Below are 21,444 nucleotides of genomic sequence, written 5' to 3'. Positions count from 1 at the left end.
CAATGTCAAGCCTGGCTGTCGTCACATGCTCCCGAAGACACTGTAACCACGCCTCTTGCAGTAGAACTGCACATTACAAATGTGAATGCCTTTAGGTGAGGTGATTATGATTAATATAATGGCTCTCTACTTAATAACATGCGGTTACATAACATGGGTCTACATCCCTGCCCATGTCCTCCAGCCAGTGGTACAGTGGTGCACGTTGTACTGTTTGGTCCTACGGCCATTTCATTTCGGGTAGAATAAAAGCAGACAATAGAAATATAAAAGCCTCCGGGATAACTGCAGTAACTCCCTGATAAAAAAATAATAAATGTTATGTAACACCATTAAGCACATTTACTCTGATTACCGGTACTCATGGTTTCCCCCTAGTGGCCTGCACTGCCTCTGTATAAGGCCCTGCTCCTGCTATTGGCACTGTGTTGACAGAGCCATGTCTTTGCAGTCTCTGACAACAGATGATTATGAGGGAGTAACATGGTCTACCATGATATACGACTTGGTCTAATTAAATTGCTCGTTAATAGCCTGGTGCCACTTCTCAGCCGGCCACTGTCTTCAATTCTGTCTTCACTGTCTTCCACTGTCTACAATTTCAGGGATCACACTGGAATTTACAAAGATTATATTGTAAGTTAACATGTTATTATATAACATGGTGTAACTCGACTTCCCCATCACTCGTGGTCTTCCCCATATTGGCCTGGTGCCGCTACATAACTCCTGTTTCTACGGCAACTGTAGCCATGACTCTGCAATCTCTGACTATAGGTGATTAAATACAGTACCGGTAGTCTAAACATAGCCTGGTTCTCAACGACGGTGCGTGTGTGTAGCTCCGGAGCCCCCTGGTGGAGCGGAGCTACACACACTACCGTCTGGTAGCGCTGCTATTAACATGCTCTTCTCGAGTAGAAAATAAACGGAGCATTCATTGCCTAAATATCAACGGCAGCTCGCATTGATGAGTCACAGGACAGATTATAGACTATATTGACTCTTTAGAGATGAACAGAAAATGTTTTTGGAGGAATTTGTTGGTGGTGAGTTGCAATAAATGCACCATTTATTTTCTGACTCGAGAAGAGCATGTTAACGGCAGTGCTACCAGACGGTAGTTTGTGTACACACACGCACCGTTGCTGAGAACCAGGCTAGTCTAAACACATGATCTCGCTCAAAGTTTCTCGTGGTATCCCCTTAGTGGGCTGGTGCCCCTGCATAACGCCTGCTCATACGGCCACCATAACGTTTTAGGTTAGTCTGTGCAGTATATAACTAAAGCAGGGATGGGCAACTTGTATGATGAGGAGGGCCAGGTTTTTTGATAGCCACCATCGGAGGGCCACATGACCACTGATTTGATTCCAGTTCGCAGAGTTAGAGGTGCAGTTGGTTGCTCACTGCCTGCCCATATTGTTTGGAAGGAATAGAATACTCTACACTCAATACTCCAGGGGCCAAGAGTATAATTACAACAGATCGATTCAGTAGTCGTTTAAAAAAAAATATGGACATAATTTTCTTAATTAGGTCTACTATTTTATCTAAGGGCCGCATTGAGTGAAGAGGCGGGCCGCATGTGGCCCCCGGGCCTCCAGTTGCCCATCCCCAAACTAAAGGAAGATATTTTGCAATAGGTAATACCCCTCTAAATGAAGTGAAAGTGGAAGTGAAAGACCATTGGGAAACTCCAACTCCCATTGTCATTGTGACACACAGCACTCCACAACACAAAAGTGCACACTGCACACAACGAAATTGCATTTATGCCTCACCCGTGCAAGGGTAAATGTAAGCCTCTTCATCAATATGACACCATGTTCTTGGTTTCCCCCTAGTGGTCTGGTGCCGCTGCATAACGCCTGCTCATACGGCCACTATGAGGTAGCAGAGCTGCTGGTGCGCCACGGGGCCTCGGTTAACGTGGCCGACCTCTGGAAGTTCACGCCACTACACGAGGCTGCTGCCAAGGGCAAATACGAGATCTGCAAACTACTACTCAAGGTCGGTCACTCCTCGGTCATCTTCATGTTGTTCTCTGTGTTGCTTAGATTTTTGTGTTGACCTTCTCCACTCGACACATTGTTTTAGTTATTATTCATTTTTTTCTTTTTTTAACTGATAATTATGATTTTGCTTTCTTTAATGTACGAATTAAATCCTTATGAACCACAAATCGTGTGTTCAGGCTGACCGAGAACTGTGCTGGTGCCCATTACGACACCATACCTCGAACCGGCCAGCTTGTTCACATCGTAATGCTTAGCGTTCAGGAACCAGAAAGTTGGTTCACAATGTGAACCGAAAAATACTCGTTTTTTCTGCGAACCATGACGTTGATGTCAGCAGGTTCATATGGTTAACAAATAATCACATACAGAAAAGTTCAGAGCCCGGTATGAACGAGGGAAGTTCACAGCTGAGCACTTAAGTTTCATAGGTAATTGTCACAGGAATGGGCACCGGCACCGTTCAGGTCGGCCTGAAAACCGCGTAAGAAGAACTGTGATGGTGAAGGAGAAATGGGGGCCGAAGTGGAGTGTTCCAAGGTTTTTAATGTGGTTCTCTACCCTGGTTCCTCTTAGCATGGAGCGGACCCGACTAAGAAGAACCGCGACGGCAACATGCCGCTGGACATGGTGAAGGACGGTGACACGGACATCCAGGACCTGCTGCGTGGGGACGCGGCACTGCTGGACGCCGCCAAGAAGGGCTGCCTCGCACGCGTGCAGAAGCTCTGCAGTCCAGAGAACATCAACTGCCGCGACACGCAGGGACGCAACTCCACACCCCTGCACTTGGCTGGTGAGAGAGAGAGAGGCGCACACAATTGCTTATACATACATACATACACACACACACACACACACACACACACACACTCAACACACACACACACACAGGGACGCAACTCCATAACGCAACACCTTGCAGGTAAAGCATAGACACGCATACCGTCATTAACACAAAACAGTCTGCTGCTCCTCAAGGGTGTGGGAATGACCGTTTACACAGATCACACATGTGCACACACACACCGGTAGTGAACCGAGAGCCGATCGATGGGTTCATTGTCTTAACTCTAGTCTAGACGATGAATCACTTATATACAGTATCTAGTAGAGATTGGAGGTCAATTTATTGCAGCCCTCATATGATGGGGCTCATCATGGTGAGTCTTTGGCTACTTTACCATTTTGAGTCTTTGGCAATTTGACTTTGAACTCCTCCCCATGGACCTCTGTCTCCCCTCTGCAGCTGGCTACAACAACCTGGAGGTGGCCGAGTATCTCCTGGAGCACGGAGCTGATGTCAACGCCCAGGACAAGGGAGGCCTCATCCCACTGCACAACGCTGCCTCCTACGGGGTAAGGACAGACTCACTGATGCACAGTGTAGCTTCATATGGAGTAAGCAGTAAGTACAGAATCTGACGCACAGTATGGGCGCGATCACACAGACAGCGGATTTCTGCCTACAATCTGCGATGCGCGTCCAGCTGATTAATCAGAAGTGACCACACCAAGCGCGGATCCACTGCCTATTCGAATGCGGTGACTAGGCAACGTAACGACTCAACTGTCACTCGCAACGTAGCCTAATCGATGGTGTTGTGTCGTTAAATGTTGTGAAACATGTACAAAATGCTCATCTATGTAAAATGAATAGAAGACGAGCTCTTTTCTTGCTCTCCTAACGTTGGATAGTGAATCTGATATGAATGTTGACAATGGTCTCCTATAGAACATGTGGAAGTCCGCCGCGGGTTTTCCGCCTTGAGTTGAACTTTTTTCAACTCGATCCGCCCTGGCGCGGAGAGGCGGAGAATACGCAATCCGCCTTGCGCTGACATTAGACGCGGAGTCCGCTCATTTTCATTAACAAACAATAGAACACGTCCGCCTCCTACTGTAAAATCTGCGTTCTGTGTGATGGCGCACTATAGTACTGCCCTAACATACTGACAGGCTGGTGTTTCTGACCAGAAATCTGTTCATACTATTTCCTTTAACATAATTATTTATTTTGCTCATCCAGTATATAATTCATTTTTGATTTTATTTCATTTTGTTACAAATTTAAAAAAAAATCAGCAAAAATCAATAATCGTGATTAATAATCGTGATTTATGATTTTGACCCAAATAATCATGATTATGATTTTTTCCATGATCGTGTAGCCCTATCATAGCAGTTCATTTCTCTTCTCTTCTCTTCTCTTCTCTTCTCTTCTCTTCTCTTCTCTTCTCTTCTCTTCTCTTCTCTTCTCTTCTCTTCTCTTCTCTTCTCTTCTCTTCTCTTCTCTTCTCTTCTCTTGCAGCACGTGGATATAGCTGCCCTACTGATCAAGTACAACACGTGTGTGAACGCGACTGATAAGTGGGCCTTCACCCCGCTGCATGAGGCGGCTCAGAAGGGCCGCACCCAGCTGTGTGCCCTGCTGCTGGCCCACGGAGCCGACCCCACCATGAAGAACCAGGAGGGACAGACCGCTCTGGATTTAGCTACGGTGAGTATACACACACATGCATATAGTACACGCACGCACGCGCACACACACACGCGCACAAACACACACACACAAACACAGGAGAACTGACCCCACCATGAAGAATCAGAAGGGACAGACCGCTCTCGAACTCGCTACTTCCACTGTGTAGCAGTGTACTTTTTTGTTGACTTTGTTCTCTCATTTGGTTTACTGTATATGGTAGTTCACAATGTCTGGGAAAAGATGTGTGATTTTGTCCGCTACATACACTATGGTGCCTTTTGCATTGTGTGTTTTTGAAATGGGGCAATTTTTTTTTTATTTGACATTCATATTGATGATCTTGATATTCATACCGTCTCTCTCCTCTCCCCTCTTCATCACCATTTCCACAACCCCTTCCCACTACCTCCTCCCTCGTCGCAGGCTGATGACATCAGAGCGCTGCTGATTGACGCCATGCCTCCAGACGCGCTGCCCAGCTGCTTCAAGCCCACGGCGACGGTGGTGAGCGCGTCAGCATCCCTCATCTCCACGGCGGCGGTGGTGAGCGCGTCCGCCTCGGCCTCGCTCATCTCGCCGGCCTCCACGCCCTCCTGCCTCTCCGCAGCCAGCAGCATCGACAACCTCGCCGGGCCCCTCAACGAGCTGGCGGGCGCCGGGGCCTCCGGGCCCGCAGACGGGGCCAGCGGAACCGACCGCAAGGAGGGAGAGGGTGAGTGGTGCCATAGATGGAAATAGTGTAGCAGTGATGGGCACACTCAACTTCTAAAGTCAAATAAATAACTTAGTGTAATTAAAAAGGACTGCAAACTTAAAGAAACGCACTCACGAGCTTGAGTCTCATTATTTATTGTACCACCATGTCCACAAGCAGACACGTTTCGGCCCTTAAGCCGAGTGCTGTTTTTCTTTATCTTAAGTAAAGCCATAGACTGATGTATACTTATTATCACAGTAATGTAAAGTTTTAAAGTGTTTCTCTACTGGGAAGGTTGTTCATTAAGCTTGTCATTATTGTTCTGCTCTGCAGCTGCTATGCTGGACATGAACATCAGCCAGTTCCTGAAGAGTCTGGGGCTGGAGCAGCTGAGAGACATCTTTGAGAGGGAGCAGGTAAAGGGTTAAATACACAATCAGAAATGACGCATTTAGGCCCTACCATGGCCTAACGGTAGGGCACTAGGTTACTACGCAGGCGACCCGGGTTCGATTCTGGCCTGGGTCATTTGCCAATCCTTCCTTGTCTCTCTATCCCCACGCATTTCCTTTCCCTCCGTCACTGTCCTATCATAAATAAAGCACAACAGCCAAAAAAAGAGAAATTATGCATTCACATTTAAATGTAATGTAAGAAGCATGTTTGATATGACGCAGAGGTTTAAATACAACATTGTCATAAATAATGCTTCAAAATCATCAAAAGGGAGAAAATCCTTCAGACAGAGAAAACAGAAATACAAATGGTGATTATGCCTTATTGTGTGATTGTCAGAAAACAGAAATGATAATGCATTAACTATGTTGTTCAGCTGAGGCTCAACCCGCTGGGCACTGCACTGCTATGCTGGTGACCCGGATTCGATTCCGTCCCGGGTCATTTGCCAATCCTTCCCTGTCTCTCTCTCTACCCACACGTTTCTTTTCTCTCTTCCACTTTCATTTTGCAAAATAAAGGCAAAAAAGCCCCCAAAATATATTAAATGATCTCGTTTATATGGGACATTTAAAAGCATAATATAAACGTGGCCATTGTGAGATTATGATCATGACCACTATTCAGATTTGATTGGATAAATTCCTGTGTCGTAGCAGATTGTTGATAATATGTAGGCGTACTTCTTTTTCAGGCTCTTATGGGATAGGGCTTTGAGCAGTAAGCTGCCCTATGTCTTTAGTATGCGTTTTGCCTGAACATTGTGTCCTGTGCCCCTCAGATCACCCTGGACGTGTTGGCCGACATGGGCCACGAGGAGCTGAAGGAGATTGGCATCAACGCCTACGGGCACCGCCACAAGCTCATCAAGGGCATCGAGAGACTGCTGGGCGGGCAGCAAGGTAGCACACACACACACACACACACACACACACACACACACACACACACACACACACACACACACACACACACACACACATTGTGTACCGCGTGCTGCTGTATTTTCAAGGTAAATTCTCATGTAGTTCATCTGATAGTCCAGCACTAATATCTGCTGCATGTCCTCTACATTCTAAGAGATAGCCATTTTAATACAACATACAATAACAATAAGTTGCTCTTGTTGTTATGTCTCCATCCCCAGGTGCCAACCCCTACCTGACGTTCCACTGCACCAACCAAGGCACGGTGCTCATTGACCTGGCCGTGGACGACAAGGAGTTCCAGTCAGTGGAGGAAGAGGTGAGTGCAGCAACACCGCAGCAACATCTCATCCTGGGCCGTAAATTCAAGAACCTGGCTTAGTATTAAGCAGGTTAACCTTAACCTTGAGGTGGGAAATGAACTAATATAGGAGCCTGGCGGCATCATTTTCTTATGATTAACACGTGCACTATCCATCAGCGGTTTTACTACTTCTTGTAGCTTAACTTAGTCAAGTTCATCAATTAACCAACTTCTTCGAATACCGCCTTATGTGCCTTCTCTACTCTCTCAGCAGGCTCTTCAACATGAACCTAACAGAGAATAACTGACATCAGATGGTGATAAACTGCTGACTGTGTATTGTGTTAAATATCCTGTGTGAATCAAAGCCTGTGTGTATTTTCTATGGCAGATGCAGAGTACCATTCGAGAGCACCGCGATGGCGGGAATGCCGGAGGGGTGTTCAGCAGATATAACATCATCAAGGTAGGCACGGCCATGGATGGGGTAGCAGTTTACTCCGGTAAATGTTTATGCAGACATTTGATGTATTTATATTATTGGTGGGCCGTTATCAGCGTTAACGTGCTGCGATAATGTGAGACTCTTATCGGGCGATTAAGAAAATATCGCACGTTAATCTATTCTCAAAATTGTGTTTGGAGTTTGGGTATGCACGTCACCATGGTTGATTGACAGACGCTTTCAGACTGCGCTCCAGTCGCTTCTCCTCTCTCACCTGTTGCTTCAGCAGACCTACTAAATATGAACAGTGTTTGCATGCTGTAAAAATTAATCTCTCTACCATGGTAGGCGTTTTTTGAGTGTTTTTCATAAGTGGTAGACTAGAGAGATGTTATTGTTTGAGGTGAAGCGAGAGACATTATTGTGTGCGAGTACCAGCCCGACAGCCTATTGCCTCACGCATTGCATGGAACACAAACAGTCCTGTTCCAGAAATCTGGCCTGTGCCATAATTGCAAAACATTCCGTGTGATACGCATTTTGAAGATTGTCAAACGGAAACTGTCAATATCTACTCTCATTAAATGTTTGTGTTACAATCACGCATTTGCGACTCAGATTGAGATATTCTCATGTCAGACGGTAAGAAACGTGTAGCGCTGATCGCCGCGCTTGATATTTCTTTCTCTTTTTCTTTTTGCAAACTGAATTCATTTTGAGTTGTGAGTGACTCCTCTGGCATTCTAACAACTGCAAAATCACTGTAGGCCAGAGCTGTAGGTTCTATCTAGAGCGTAGTAGCCTAGCTCCTTCCTGTCTTAAAGGAGCCGCCGCCCTTTTCAACAGTCAGTGGCAGATTCTCTCTCTCTCTCTCTCTCTCTCTCTCTCTCTCTCTCTCTCTCTCTCTCTCTCTCTCTCTCTCCCTCTCCATTAGAAATGCTGAATTGTTGAGGTCATTTTGTTCAAATAGCCTAAATGTTTGATAGATTTATCTGCATTTGCTTCTACACTTTATAGCACTGTTCATTTTGAAATTTCAGTATCTTATGACTGTAAATGCTTCCTAACATATTCGACACACTTAACAAATATTGCAGTGAATTTATTTTAATCACCAAGTATCAACATGACTGTGGAAAAGCGCTTGCTTTGCCATGGTCAAGATGAAACTTTGCGGCTGGAGTGCAGATGGAAGGATAGGAACTTCACGGCGACCAAGGCTTAGAAAAATATTCGAGCTCTGTTTATTTACTTCTGACACCAAAACAAATATGCACGAGGGCACAATGAACACGTTTTAACAGGACACGGCAGCGTTTCTAACTTACTCTGATACATCAGCAGCATCTAGCTACATTTTAACAAACTAAGACTGCGCAGAGCCAGCTACCTTCTGGTCTTCAGCTGCTCCTTGTTCGCGCACCTGTCTGTCTCTGATTCTGAATCCCCCGTGCACCGAGTGATACGGACATTTTAAATACACCCTTCTCTTGGGCAAATTCACTAATTACATTCAAGTATCCAATAGCTACACAGCTTCACAATTGCTGCCTACACTGCTCTTACCGTAATAGCCTACTCTGCTGCCGGTTTACAAAAATCACAAACACAAAAACAAAAGACAATTGCCCTGCGCACATATTACACATTCCCCAAATCTCTGTGATATATGAATAAGTTGACCATATCATCAAAACAGTTTACACATTCAAATACACACGTTAAACCCAGTCTCCCCCCACAAGTCATTGATGGAACGCTGCCCCCACGGTGCGCATTCCGCGATGCAGACATGACTGATGGAACAAAGTTCATCATGCGAAGTTCTCGGCCGCGAGCCCCGCATGTGTTGCAACTTTCGAGATCCGTGTGCGAGTGTATGTGTGCGTGTGTGTCTGTTCAGTCTATGAAGTTCATCCAACAAGCGTCAACTTTTTGTATGTCATTAAAACCAGTGAGAAGGGTTAGACTACCTTCTCACAATGACCATTTTTTTAAGCTGAGATGCATTTTGGAAAAAGAGATGAGCTCTGGTCTAATGCGCCATCTGTCTTAGGAAATCCCCAAGGTTTTTTTTCATCATTATTTCACTAGCGTGCCTAATCTGAATGAGCCATTTTTGATATAGATTAATCTGGATTAATCTAAATTAATTTCATAATTACAGTGAGATTAATCTAGATTTAAAAAAATAATCTATGCCCACCCCTAATTTATATAATTTGTGTGATGTTTGCGTGTGTCATTTTGGATGTATCAAATGTCATCAGACTTTTGATCAGTGTTAACAGGACTATGTTGTTGTTCTGATCTCAGATTCAGAAGGTGGTCAACAAGAAGCTGAGGGAGCGTTACACCCACAGACAGAAGGAGATTGCAGACGAGAACCACAACCACCACAACGAACGCATGCTATTCCATGGTATGTAGATGAGGGGCTGATGGAGAAAACGCATTTCCCACTGCCATAATATCACATATAGCATGAAAACGATAAATCACAATCAAAATGAGCTTGAAAATAGGGGGCGCTGTGGCACTGCGCGCTGAGCCCCCCACATTTGGGCTTGCATGCCCACGGGGACCCCGGTTTGAGTCCGGCCGGGGTCATTACCCGGTGCTGCCCCATCTCTCTCTCCCAATCCTTTCCTGTCTACTCTCATACTTTCCTGTAATAATAAAGGTCAAAAAGCCCCAAAAAATACTTAAATAAAGAAAAAATGAGCTTGAAAATAAATGACTTGTTGTTCCGCCATGCAGGATCTCCCTTCATCAACGCCATCATCCATAAAGGGTTTGACGAGCGGCACGCATACATCGGGGGCATGTTTGGCGCGGGCATCTACTTTGCGGAGAACTCCTCCAAGAGCAACCAATACGTCTACGGCATTGGGGGCGGCACCGGATGCCCCACCCACAAGGACCGCTCCTGCTACTTGTGCCACAGGTGAGGTGGAAAGACCCATTCTGCTGAGAACTGAAAATAAAGTCCGCAACACTGAGCTACCGTTTCTCTACACTGCAAAAAAGCCCTCTAAAAAAATAAGTAAAAAATATAGTGTTTTAGGTGAAAAATTGCTTATTTTGAGCAAAATAATCTGCCAGTGCAGCGAGCAAATTGGACTTGGTAAGAATTCTTAAAACAAGAAAATAAAATCTAAGCGGTAGGTATAGAAAAACACTTGAAACAAGTATAAAAATCTTATTTTTCTGTTGCTTGTTAAGATTTTTGCTCTTATTTTAAGCAATTTCTTCTCCTTTATTAGTCATTATTGCTTAGAATTAGATGTCCTCCAAGAAATTATTGCTCAAAACAAGCATACAAGACGCTTAAAACAAGGCAAATTTACTTGTTTCCAGCTCACTTAAAGTCTTAAAACTAGTCTGATTTTCTTAGCTAGAATACTTATTTTCTCATGTAGAATTAATATCTTGTTTAGGTGTATGAGAAAAATATACTTGACAAGAACTTCAAAACATTTCTTTTATTAATATTTCATCAGCTGGACAAACATGCAGTCAAACGATAATACAACACCAAAATCTTGACAATATAATCGTATGATTAAACAGAAATTAAACAGAAAACCTGAAATTATCAGTGTACTTTAACACATTAATTAATGTGGCCTGTTCAGAAATGTCATCTTTTTCATGAATGCTTACAACCACCATCAAATTCTAAGTAATGTCATAATCGCTTGGGTCAGATATGCAGTCAGATATCTTTGGCCGAAAAGCATACTCTCATCAGAACAGTATGTGTCTATTTACTCACTTATTTACTTAGACATTCATGAAAAAGATGTTATTTGTGAATGGACATTTTAGAATTAACCAACTGCCCGCAGGAGCACTTTTGACTCTTTGATTCTTTCTCAAAGTGGGGGAGGAGAGGGAGAGAGAAATGTTTTTAATTATGATATCAATGTGTCCATGAAGTGCTACTGAGGCGTTATTACGCCTTTCCTTACAGTGCTCATCTTTTAATCTGCATAGCCAATGTTTAGAAAAAAGCCCCTCAATGATACTCAATGCCATGCTGACAAAAGACAAAAAAGGACAAAAAAAATCATTAACTCAGATCAGAGAACAGCACACAAAGGTATTAATAGAAATGCGATGGATTGTCCTTTTATACAATGGCTTAGAACCTGAGATTGCCAGTGTCCAACATATTTACTGTAGTTTATAGTGATTGGACCTTTTGGGCATATTTTCCAAATTCACCAGAACATATATTTCAGTTCATCTGGATACTTAAAATTGTAAATCCAAATCCACAGAGTTGAGATTGAGGGTATATACCGGTAACCGAGTCCAAACAGCATCACACATGCACAAGAGATGCTCCGAGTTCACTGTCCAGCTCCATGCCTTGTATCACAGTCTCTGGCACGGGATGTTCCTTGCAAACCATATACGTAGATGTGCAGTCTGCCTTTGGATCACTTCGCCACTCCAGTCCTGATGGTGGAAAAAGAAAATGCAGAAAGCTTAACACTGTGCACACACTTTTTATGTAGCTTTAATGGCACTAAATGTAAAAATCCTGATATCTAGTGAATGACAACCATGGCCACTAATAGGGGGCATTTAATAGTGTGCTTGTCAGTGATATGCAGGTGCCATTTATCGCATGCTCTCTTTATTGGGGTGCAGATCGTTTGTGAACACCATAATCAGAACTGTTCAAAATTCAGAGTCAGTGAACCTAGAGGTGGGCCATGCATCTCCCACACCTAATGTCTGACCTTCTAATACCTAATACCCAACTTCATTAGATTGTTTGCAACTCAAACACAATGTTTCCATTAGCTGCTGGAGCCATGAGTTATCCTACCTTCCTTCTGGCAATGCCTCCCTTCTCCTTGACAACCTCCAAGATGCTTCCTCAAGTATCTGTCAGGCACAGGAACTCTGCATTAACCTGTCAAAGACACATTACAAGAAAATTACATGGTTGTCAGGCCCAGTTGTGTTGTGCTTCCTGTCTGTCCTGTGACTTGTCACTATGTCTTTCTATCTCTGGGCCTGCAGGTGGGGCAACACCTGTGGTCAAGCCACAAAGACATCCTACAGGACAGACATACAACAACATTTAAATACTATCTGTTATGACATAATGTACCACCATACTTACTTCACTTAATGTCAGCAACGCAGGCCATGCGGGTAGACTGCCAGCTTATCTTAGACAAGCCTTTTGCACCTATGACAAAACACATAATTAGACTGCTGGAGTTGATGTCACAGAAATTACAAGATAAGATGAGGGCTAACATCACAATGGCATTGACTGACTTCTTGTAAAACCTAAATTGAGACCAGGGGTCAAGGAGAGTAGAGTAGCCTCAACCAAATATAATCTGCCATATCAAATACATCGTCACCACTTTTTAGACTGGGGAATATTGTCACCATTTAAGAATATTGGTAAATAACGTGACTACAGCCACTTAAGACAGCGTGAAATTAAAGTGAATTAAAATATTTTTCACCATATCCATATTTCATACAATACAAAATAACTGTTGACACCATGCCAACATGAAAATGACAGCTAATTGGCTAAAAAATATTTTTATCCTCATTTTGCTTTGGTGTACGTAAAGTGTTCAAGCAGAGGGTAAAGTGTAAAACAATTGAACATGGACAGAAATCCTACCTTTTACAATGACTGTCTTCAAAGTCACATCTTCCACTAGCACAGGGGGTAACCATCTGTCAAGTTGAAAAACAGAGGTGAACCTTTTCTCACAATATCGGCAAACATGGCTTTTCAAAGGTGATATTCAGGACTGGCCAATAGTGACGCCCATTACAAAAAATATAATACATATTTTGAGTAACATGTGGGGCATTACAGGGCAATAGCAAGCTAGAGAGCACTAGCTAGCTGCTAAGCGAAACAGCAGCAGGTGTTAAATTATGTTTAAAATAATTATGCTGGTAAATTACACTTCAGACTCGATAAACCTTAAGGTTATTTTTTTTTACTCCTAAAGATGTTGCACAAGATCAGCTAATGTTTAAGAGTGGATATTTGAATGCAAGACAAACAGCTTGTCAGATCACACAGCATGATCTAACAATATTCGTATCAGTTAACTTTCCATACAGACAAAAGCGCCAAAAACATCACAATAACGTAGTATACTTCACAAATGACTGTAATAGTGTCTTAATACAAGCATATTGCCAAAGATGACAAGGATTGAAACGGATTGTGAAACTTACCCGGCTGAAAACGATTGTCTCAATTTCAAAGCAGGAGACCAACTGACGAACAGGAAGTGACGTAATTCCATTTCCGGTTTTACCCTTTGGTGATTTTTTTTGTTTTTGTTTGTTATCCCACCTGAATTACAGCATGAATTTCACATATATAGTTTTGGTTTATGTAAAATATTTCTGTACCAATAAGGTAACAACTTGGTGCCAGCAGGAAGAAGATAAATACTGTCAATGAAAATGTGTTTCGACAATAGGCGATTCATTTCTTACTGCCACCTACTGTTCTGGAGTGTGATGTGCATGTCAGTTAATATTATGAGCTTTTTTCAAGTGCATAGGCCTACATTATTTGTTTAGATTATTTGTTTAAAAGTTAATACGCGGACAGTTCAAATGGTGTTTATATGATTTCAATATTCCTTAAATTGTTTGTATACATATTTCTTAATATTTACCAGGACCCAGAAACATTTTTTGGGTGTGCCTTAAATGAACACAAAAAAACCTGTTGCCCTTGCTGTTGCAGTTGTGCAAAAGGAAATAAAACGTGCATTGAAGCACTTTATTTTGTCAAATCATATTGATCTAGATGTTATAACTTCAGGTAGGCTATAGGCCTATGTTTGCTTATTAATAGGCCTATACAAGACATGTCCAATTAGTGTAACGATGGAATCTTATGATAGATAACAAACTAAAAATGTCGTCTGGACAGATGCTGATATTTCTGAAGATATTCACTTTTGTTTTTATCAGCAGCAAGGACCATGCTATACATCTTATCATAGAATTAAGTGAAATAACTCACAACCTTTTTTGCTCTGATGACGGAAACTTTACAAAAACTGAGACAGAGCAGCATCTTTAAAAAGCAGCATCCTGAACAACAACGTGCCCCCTAAACAACATTATATGCAACATTTACCTTCACACTGGGTACTTTGATGAGACACATGTGCATGAGGTTAGAGTCAAAGCATTATTTTTTTATTCTAAATTTCTAAATTAAATTAGGCCTATAAAATGTCTGCAAATGTCTTGTAAATCAAAGCAAAATGGCCCTGCCGTGGGCAACTGGTAGGGCACTCGTCTGCCGTGTGGCCGACCCGGGTTCGATTCCCGGTCCGGGTCATTTGCCGACCCCTTCCCATCTTTCTACCCATTCGCCTCCTGTCCACCTCTCAAACTGTCCTGTCATCAATAAAGTTGTAAAAAAGACCAAAAACAATCTTAAAAAAAATAAAATAAATACAATCATAGCAAAATTGACGAAAGTAGCCTACCCATCAAACAAACAGTATATTTGCTCATGAAAAAGAATTGGGCCACACATCAGCGGTATCAAGGCGTCAGAGGCATATGTCAGTTCAAAGATTAGATTTTTTGAATATCATCTCTGAAATGGATGTTTCTTGGTAACAATTAGGAAAGACAATAATCACAGATATGGGACTCCCTATTTTTTTTAAATATATTTCAGTGATTCATCTACAGTATATTTTGCGGTGAATTTCAAGTGTTTGACACATTGAGATGGGATACAGATTTACAATCATGAAATTGCTGCACAGACAACAGAAATGTCAAAGCTATGAATCTTGAATGGAAATCTCATTGGCCCTCTTCATTGTTATGCAATCACAGTTGATTAGCTAGAATATCTTAGTGAGATCCGGCCAGTTCTTAAAACAGGTTCATTTGGATTGTCTTATTGTCTTGAAACAAGTAAAAATGTACTCACAGTCTAATTGTTAATGCGACTCTGTCAGTATGTGTTCTATTTTAAGAAAAAAGCTGCTCAGAACCAGTTTTATTATCTAGGTAGGATAAAAAAGATGAATTTTCTTGAAAGAAGTCAATTCATCTTAACAATAGTCAGTCTTACCAAGAAAATACATTCAAAAACAAGTCTAATGAGACCAAAATGCTGAATTCAAGTATATTACACTTGTACAGATTTTCGTTTTTTGCAGTGTAGAACTGAAAATAAAGTCTGCACCACCCGTGCTCGGGCCCTAACTCTACCTTCTCAAGGCATCTCTGTTTTAATTAAATTGACATGTTTGTATATATTCCCATGAGCGTTCAGTTGAACAGTAGCCAAGTTTTTTATTCTGTTCAACTGCTGTCAAGGTGCTATTTTGTTTCTATTGGCTGTACATTATCGTGTCATCAAAATAAATGGACTGAGCATCTGTGATAGACCTCTGGGATTCCTTGTAGAATCTCTTTAATCTTCTCTTTCTCTCTCTCTCTCTCTCTCTCTCTCTCTCTCTCTCTCTCTCTCTCTCTCTCTCTCTCTCTCTCTCTCTCTCTCTTTTTTTTTCTCTCTCTCTCTCTCTCTCTTTTTCTTTCTCTCTCTCTCTCTCTCTCTCTCTCTCTCCCCCACTGCAGGCAGATGCTGTTCTGCCGGGTGACTCTGGGGAAGTCCTTCCTGCAGTTCAGTGCCATGAAGATGGCCCACGCCCCCCCGGGGCACCACTCTGTTATCGGGCGGCCCAGCGTCAACGGCCTGGCTTACGCCGAGTACGTCATCTACCGCGGCGAACAGGTGAGATCAGACAGCTGTATGTGTGTGTGTTTGTTTGACATGTCCTACACAGAGTACTGTTGTAGGGGAAGCTCTTGAAATATTGTTCAAAATGTTACTTTTCAACTGAGGTGTACTCATTATTGTAGAGCACTGTATATTTGCATATTGTGATCTCAGGAAGTTTCTTTATATATGATAATGTATGGAAACTATCCAGGTCTGCAGTTGGAGGCTAATTGATATATTGAACTAATACATCACCGTATGTAACACAGGAGTATTTGCCACGCACTTCCTGCTTGAGACATTGACAATGAGCCAGACTAGAAACATCTTTTACTCCAGTTTAGATCCGCAGACTTTGTTTTTACTTTTCGGTTTAAATTAGAATTTTCGACACGAGCCTTGTGTGTGTGCCTTATTTTTTGTTACTTTTATAGTCAGTTCCATATTGGTCAGGTTATGAGTCTCTGTCGTGTTTGTTGGTTGATTTGCAGGCGTACCCCGAGTACCTGATCACCTACCAGATCCTGAAGCCAGAGAGCACCCCTCAGCAGGCCGCCGGCGCAGAGCAGAAGTCCTAGTCTCACGCGCCACAGAACAGCACACTACAGTATAGTACAGTAACGGCTACAGCACAGTACTGTACAGCAACCAACCATGTCAGTCAGTCCAGTCTGTCTCGTGTATTATAGTAAAGCAACCAAGCCACCAAGTCAGTCTCCCGCTTCACTGTACAGTAAGTCAGTCTCCCTCATGTATTGCCGTACGGCACAGAAACAGTCAGTCAGTCTTGTAGTACAGTACAGCAACCAAGCCTCATGTGCCACAAGACAGCACAACAACCAACCAAGTCAGACAGTGTCATGTATTATAGTACCGTGCAGCAACCAACCAACCAGGTCTGTCAGTCTCATGCTTCAAAATACAATACAGTACAGCAACCAACCAACCAAGTCAGTCAAGCAAGCTAGTCAGTCAGTCGGTCAGCCATTCATACGATCTTGTGTGCTGTCCAGTACAGGGCAGCAACCAACCAAGTCGGTCAGTCTAATGCTACAGAGTACAGTACAGTACAGTACAGTATAGTACACCAACCAACCAAGTCAGTCAGTCTTGTGGATTAAAGCATCATACAGCAGACAACCAGGTTAGTCAGTCTCATGCTTCACAGTACAGTACAGAATCCAACCAAGTCAGTTTAGCAAGCTAGTCAGTCAGTCAGCCAGCCAGCCAGCCATTCATACGGTCTCGTTTGTTGCACAATTAAGTATGTGTCCTTCACACTACTCGCTATGTGCCCTTGAGACACACACACACACACACACACACACACACACACACACACACACACACACACACACACACACACACACACACACACACACACACACACACACACACACACACTATTGACCTTGACCCTTGTCTTACTCATGGAATTCCCCCATGTAAATGCGTTAAGAATTTGCACTTTTGAACAACCATTATTTAAGTCATTTGAAAAAGTTAATTGCTGACATTTATTGTACATTTCGTGTAAAGTGTAAAATGTCCTGTGTTTATCATTTATCATTTGTTTTGAATTGTATTTTAAAAAGATCTATTCGGTTCTATTAATTTCTCTGATTTTTTTTTTCTTTCGTCTTTGTTTTTGAATAAATTGTGGGACGATCACATGACATCATATCAGACAGTGTTCTGTGGCTTATTTGCTTTACTCCAATTAATACCTTACACCACCTTGTGCAACAAGAGTAACATCGGGCTTGAACTGAGCCGTAGTTTTTTATTCCACTACGATTTTATTCCAATACAATAGAACCCACCACACACCACGTAGTATAGTGTTTCGCATCAGGTGCACCGGTTCCTCCAAAGTGCGGATCACTGCTCTGCCAACGTTCGATTCCACTGTTCGTTAGATTCCACAGTTTTATATTCAAACCCGCACACTGGCCAATGTACGCTGATGTCCGGATATCACCGCCAGTGTGCAGGGTTGTATAGAATAAATGCGGAGGGCCTTAGCGAGCACAACGGGACATTGAGAAGGACACAGCTGGGGAGGGGGAGTGGGGCAGGGAAGTGTTCTCATTCTGATATTGGCAGACTTATGATGAGGTATGGGGGGTGTTCAAAATAATGTTGAGACCTAGTGCTACAAAAATCACATCAGACTTAATATGTGTCTTTCTTTTTTTATTCCAATACGATTTTACCACACACTGAGTAGTGAAACAAAAATCACGCCAGGCCAGTTTCAGCAAACATTTCATTAAAGTAACAGCATCTCATTATTTCAGCACATCACATTGTATTGTATTATTGCGTAATATTATTGTATTGTTGTATAGTTATCATACTGTAAAGCAATAGCAACTGATTATTAGCAGTCACAAAATAGTTTTTCCCCTGTTTCCCTAACTACTGATTAAAGCACAGATGCACTGTATATAGTTGTAGAGGTTAAATGAAGTGTCAGATCCCCACTGTGTCACTAAACCGATCCTTATTACGCCGCCCATTACCTGTCATTCATGCTACCACAGTATTTCTGGTGTGACAGACTATCTGGTGTCCCCTTCACAAGTGGATTACCTCAGAAAAACAGATGACCTCAGAAACGCATCAATTGGTCAAAACTACATTCTTTTAATCTAAATTAAGATTGACATTTACTTTCAACCAATCACCGTTGGTTCTGACATCTGGGTCACCAGTTGTTATGGATACCAGATAGTCTGTTACACAAGTCTGCTAGTTCCTGTTAGACTGCCCATAACCCTTCTGAATGATTTGGCACTAGCAACTGCTACCAAAATAGTAATGGCATCACCCTTGTAACTGTGGGTAATAAGGGGGATATGTACACTGCCCAACAAAGGGCAAAGTGCAGTTAATACATATTTTGTCAAGATTGAGTTTAGACTGAAAATAGTCTTCATAACACCTCCTTTTTCTTTTGACAAAGCCTTGTGGTTCAAATGTGTCCTGTTTTAGAGATATTGCCATGTCAAATTTGCAGTTACTACCATATCCACCAAACCTAATACACCAAAACCGTCATTTTTCTTAGTTTCAACGTGGATGTAGGTACTGCACTTTGTAGGGCAGTACAATCAACGTTGTTTGCTGTCAGGGTGTCCACTCCTGGTCATATGGGGTGACGGTTGCTCTATCGTCTGGACAGCTGCTGACAAAATAAAATACAACAGCGCGGAAACAAAATTAAAATAAAGAACTGAATAGAAAAGTAGAAAATAATTTTGTTGTAAGAAGTTGAGTAGGAGGAGTTCGGCCATTGAGAAGGGTGTGGTCTTCCTAAGCTTTGTTTCCAGGACTGTTGTCGTAATTGCCTAGGTCCTTCTGTTCATACCATTTAGGGAGTTCTATTGGCTCTTATTTGATAGGACAGTATGAGACGGCGACAGGAAGTGAGCAGGAGAGGGAGAGATGAGGGTCAGGAAATGACCCCTGACTGGAAATGAAGCTTTTCCCCCAGCATAACACTACAGTGCCTCAGCTGTTTGAGCTGTGGCCAAGGCCGTTCCAGTGAAGCTTACGGAGTGGTTGGAGCTGGAGCTGCAGGGGTGGTCGCTGGTGGAGCTGGCGGAGCTGGCGGAGCAGTAGGCTTGGGCTTGTTTGGACTCTGGACCACGATGATAGGGGGACGCATGTGGATGGGGGGAGGGATGGGACGAGGCATGGGGGGTTGGATCTGCTGCTGGGGTATATAAGGGCTTGTTGCAAGTGTGTAAACTGGGTATGGATTGTAATAGGGATTATAGCCATAGGTTGGATTTAGATAGGGGCTCACGTTAAATCCATAGGTTGGATTTTGATAGGGGTTCACGTTCAATCCATAGGTTGGATTTTGATAGGGGTTCACGTTATATCTGTTATTTGGGTTGGGATAGGGGTTCAAGACGACTTTGTAAATTGGGTCCGGACTGTTGTTGACGGCAGTGGTCCGTGTCATGAGCTTGAGAATGTCCTGCAAAGATAAATAAAATTTTAAAAAGCATCCAACATTACATCCAGCATTACATTCTCCACCAAACTGGGGTAGCCTACCTTCGGAGTAGGCCTACTTGAAGTGACAATGCTTGAAAACATGGTAACCACATTTGCATGACTTTGTAGGAGGTATTATTGCTCATTAAAATAAAACCAGATACAATCAATTTAAGAACCATTAAAACATTCTAGTTTTAAATGTTTAAAAGCTATTGCTTCTTGTGTTCCCAACTTTCTGTAAAGTCACAAAAAGACAATTGATTTAACTATCAAATCGATCAGATTTTATAACAGCATAGAACTATTTCCAGAAGGTGTATGTCGGATGTGTCATGAACGTGTTTTGCCTTGGTATCAACAGTGCAAGGTTACAACTTACTTCAGCACTCAAAGCTCCAGGAAAGGAGATCTAAAATGAAGAAGACATGACAAAGGCATCAAAATAGGAATACAATCTGCCGAAAAACACAACTGTAGAGCCTAGTAAACTTGCAGTGTAAAACGATTTGACTTACTGGAAGAGACAGGCCCGCTCCCAGAAGGCTCAGAGTAAAGAGGAGAACTCTCATCTTTCAATTCCCACCCAGTGGAGTGTCTGGTCAGATGTGGAGACAAGGCAGACATACACAATTCCCAGTCACCAAACTTATGGTCAAACTTCCAGAATTCCTCTCCCATCCTAATTCTCATGATTACGGAACATACTGAAATACTGAATAATCTGAACAAAGTAAGTAAATATTTAAATGTCAACCTCCAAAAACATCAATTTAGGGTAGTTTTTTGGGGGTTTTTTTAAGCAAAATGTCACCGACTCACCCCTGAGATGATATGGTGTGTATGCAGTGAAGTCTTGGTCCCCTTTGACTGGATGCAAGCCTCTTCCACCCATTTCCTATAACGGGGTATTGTTAAGAATTTTATGAGATGGGCGGGTACTATATGAGCCCTCGGGACCTGATGGGTGAGAAAACAGATGAGCAAGAACAAATACAGATGCAGATATGTGGTCACTGCAGAATGCAAATTAAGTATCATACCACAATGAAAACAGCTTTGCCCTATAATGACGGAATGTAGGCCACCACTGTATTGCTGTGGCCTTCCATAGTGGTGCAGGTATCACACACGTTTTCACAAACATTTTTGGTGGGCAAGACTGGAGTGGTTTGGGTTTGTCTTCATTGAAATAGTTTTGTTGCCGCTATGATGCGATCAGCCTTCACTGTGGTTTTAACACACCTTTTTAATTGGGACAAAAACAAATACCATATGTCTTGCTGTCATTGGAGGAAACCACACACACAGGTGTTCACTGGTACT

The 21,444-nt window shown here is 42.6% G+C and overlaps 1 protein-coding gene and 2 long non-coding RNA genes across 5 annotated transcripts in view; 1 reads left to right on the top strand and 2 right to left on the bottom strand.

The window, feature by feature from the left end:
* The window catches only part of tnksb (tankyrase, TRF1-interacting ankyrin-related ADP-ribose polymerase b), a 37,357-nt gene extending 19,567 nt beyond the window's left edge, over nucleotides 1-17,790 (top strand). For both annotated transcript variants that reach the window (XM_063195663.1, XM_063195662.1), the window contains 13 exons: nucleotides 1,848-2,013; nucleotides 2,595-2,814; nucleotides 3,268-3,377; nucleotides 4,330-4,518; nucleotides 4,927-5,215; nucleotides 5,534-5,616; nucleotides 6,438-6,558; nucleotides 6,804-6,901; nucleotides 7,278-7,352; nucleotides 9,648-9,753; nucleotides 10,092-10,278; nucleotides 15,963-16,119; nucleotides 16,599-17,790. In XM_063195663.1, coding sequence (XP_063051733.1) covers nucleotides 1,848-2,013; nucleotides 2,595-2,814; nucleotides 3,268-3,377; nucleotides 4,330-4,518; nucleotides 4,927-5,215; nucleotides 5,534-5,616; nucleotides 6,438-6,558; nucleotides 6,804-6,901; nucleotides 7,278-7,352; nucleotides 9,648-9,753; nucleotides 10,092-10,278; nucleotides 15,963-16,119; nucleotides 16,599-16,685 — 1,888 coding nt within the window. In that variant the 3' untranslated portion in view covers nucleotides 16,686-17,790. The remainder of the gene's footprint in view (nucleotides 1-1,847; nucleotides 2,014-2,594; nucleotides 2,815-3,267; nucleotides 3,378-4,329; nucleotides 4,519-4,926; nucleotides 5,216-5,533; nucleotides 5,617-6,437; nucleotides 6,559-6,803; nucleotides 6,902-7,277; nucleotides 7,353-9,647; nucleotides 9,754-10,091; nucleotides 10,279-15,962; nucleotides 16,120-16,598) is intronic.
* Nucleotides 10,353-13,191, bottom strand: LOC134445499 (uncharacterized). Of its 2 annotated transcripts, XR_010034279.1 has the most exons (4): nucleotides 13,000-13,191; nucleotides 12,475-12,543; nucleotides 12,175-12,261; nucleotides 10,353-11,798 (listed from the first exon to the last, which is right to left on the bottom strand). It is a non-coding gene; the product is annotated as an uncharacterized LOC134445499 (long non-coding RNA). The 2 variants fall into 2 exon arrangements; XR_010034278.1 differs by having other exon boundaries at nucleotides 10,353-12,261.
* A 2,135-nt stretch (nucleotides 17,791-19,925) lies between the features above and the next one.
* Nucleotides 19,926-21,034, bottom strand: LOC134445498 (uncharacterized). Its single transcript, XR_010034277.1, has 4 exons — nucleotides 20,941-21,034; nucleotides 20,637-20,716; nucleotides 20,501-20,530; nucleotides 19,926-20,098 (listed from the first exon to the last, which is right to left on the bottom strand). It is a non-coding gene; the product is annotated as an uncharacterized LOC134445498 (long non-coding RNA).
* Nucleotides 21,035-21,444: the final 410 nt, after the last annotated feature.

This window comes from Engraulis encrasicolus, chromosome 3, assembly GCF_034702125.1.
Source record: "Engraulis encrasicolus isolate BLACKSEA-1 chromosome 3, IST_EnEncr_1.0, whole genome shotgun sequence".
Classification (NCBI taxonomy): domain Eukaryota; kingdom Metazoa; phylum Chordata; class Actinopteri; order Clupeiformes; family Engraulidae; genus Engraulis; species Engraulis encrasicolus.
The sequence above is the reverse complement of the archived record's forward strand: the minus strand, read 5'-3'. Positions and strand labels throughout refer to the sequence as shown.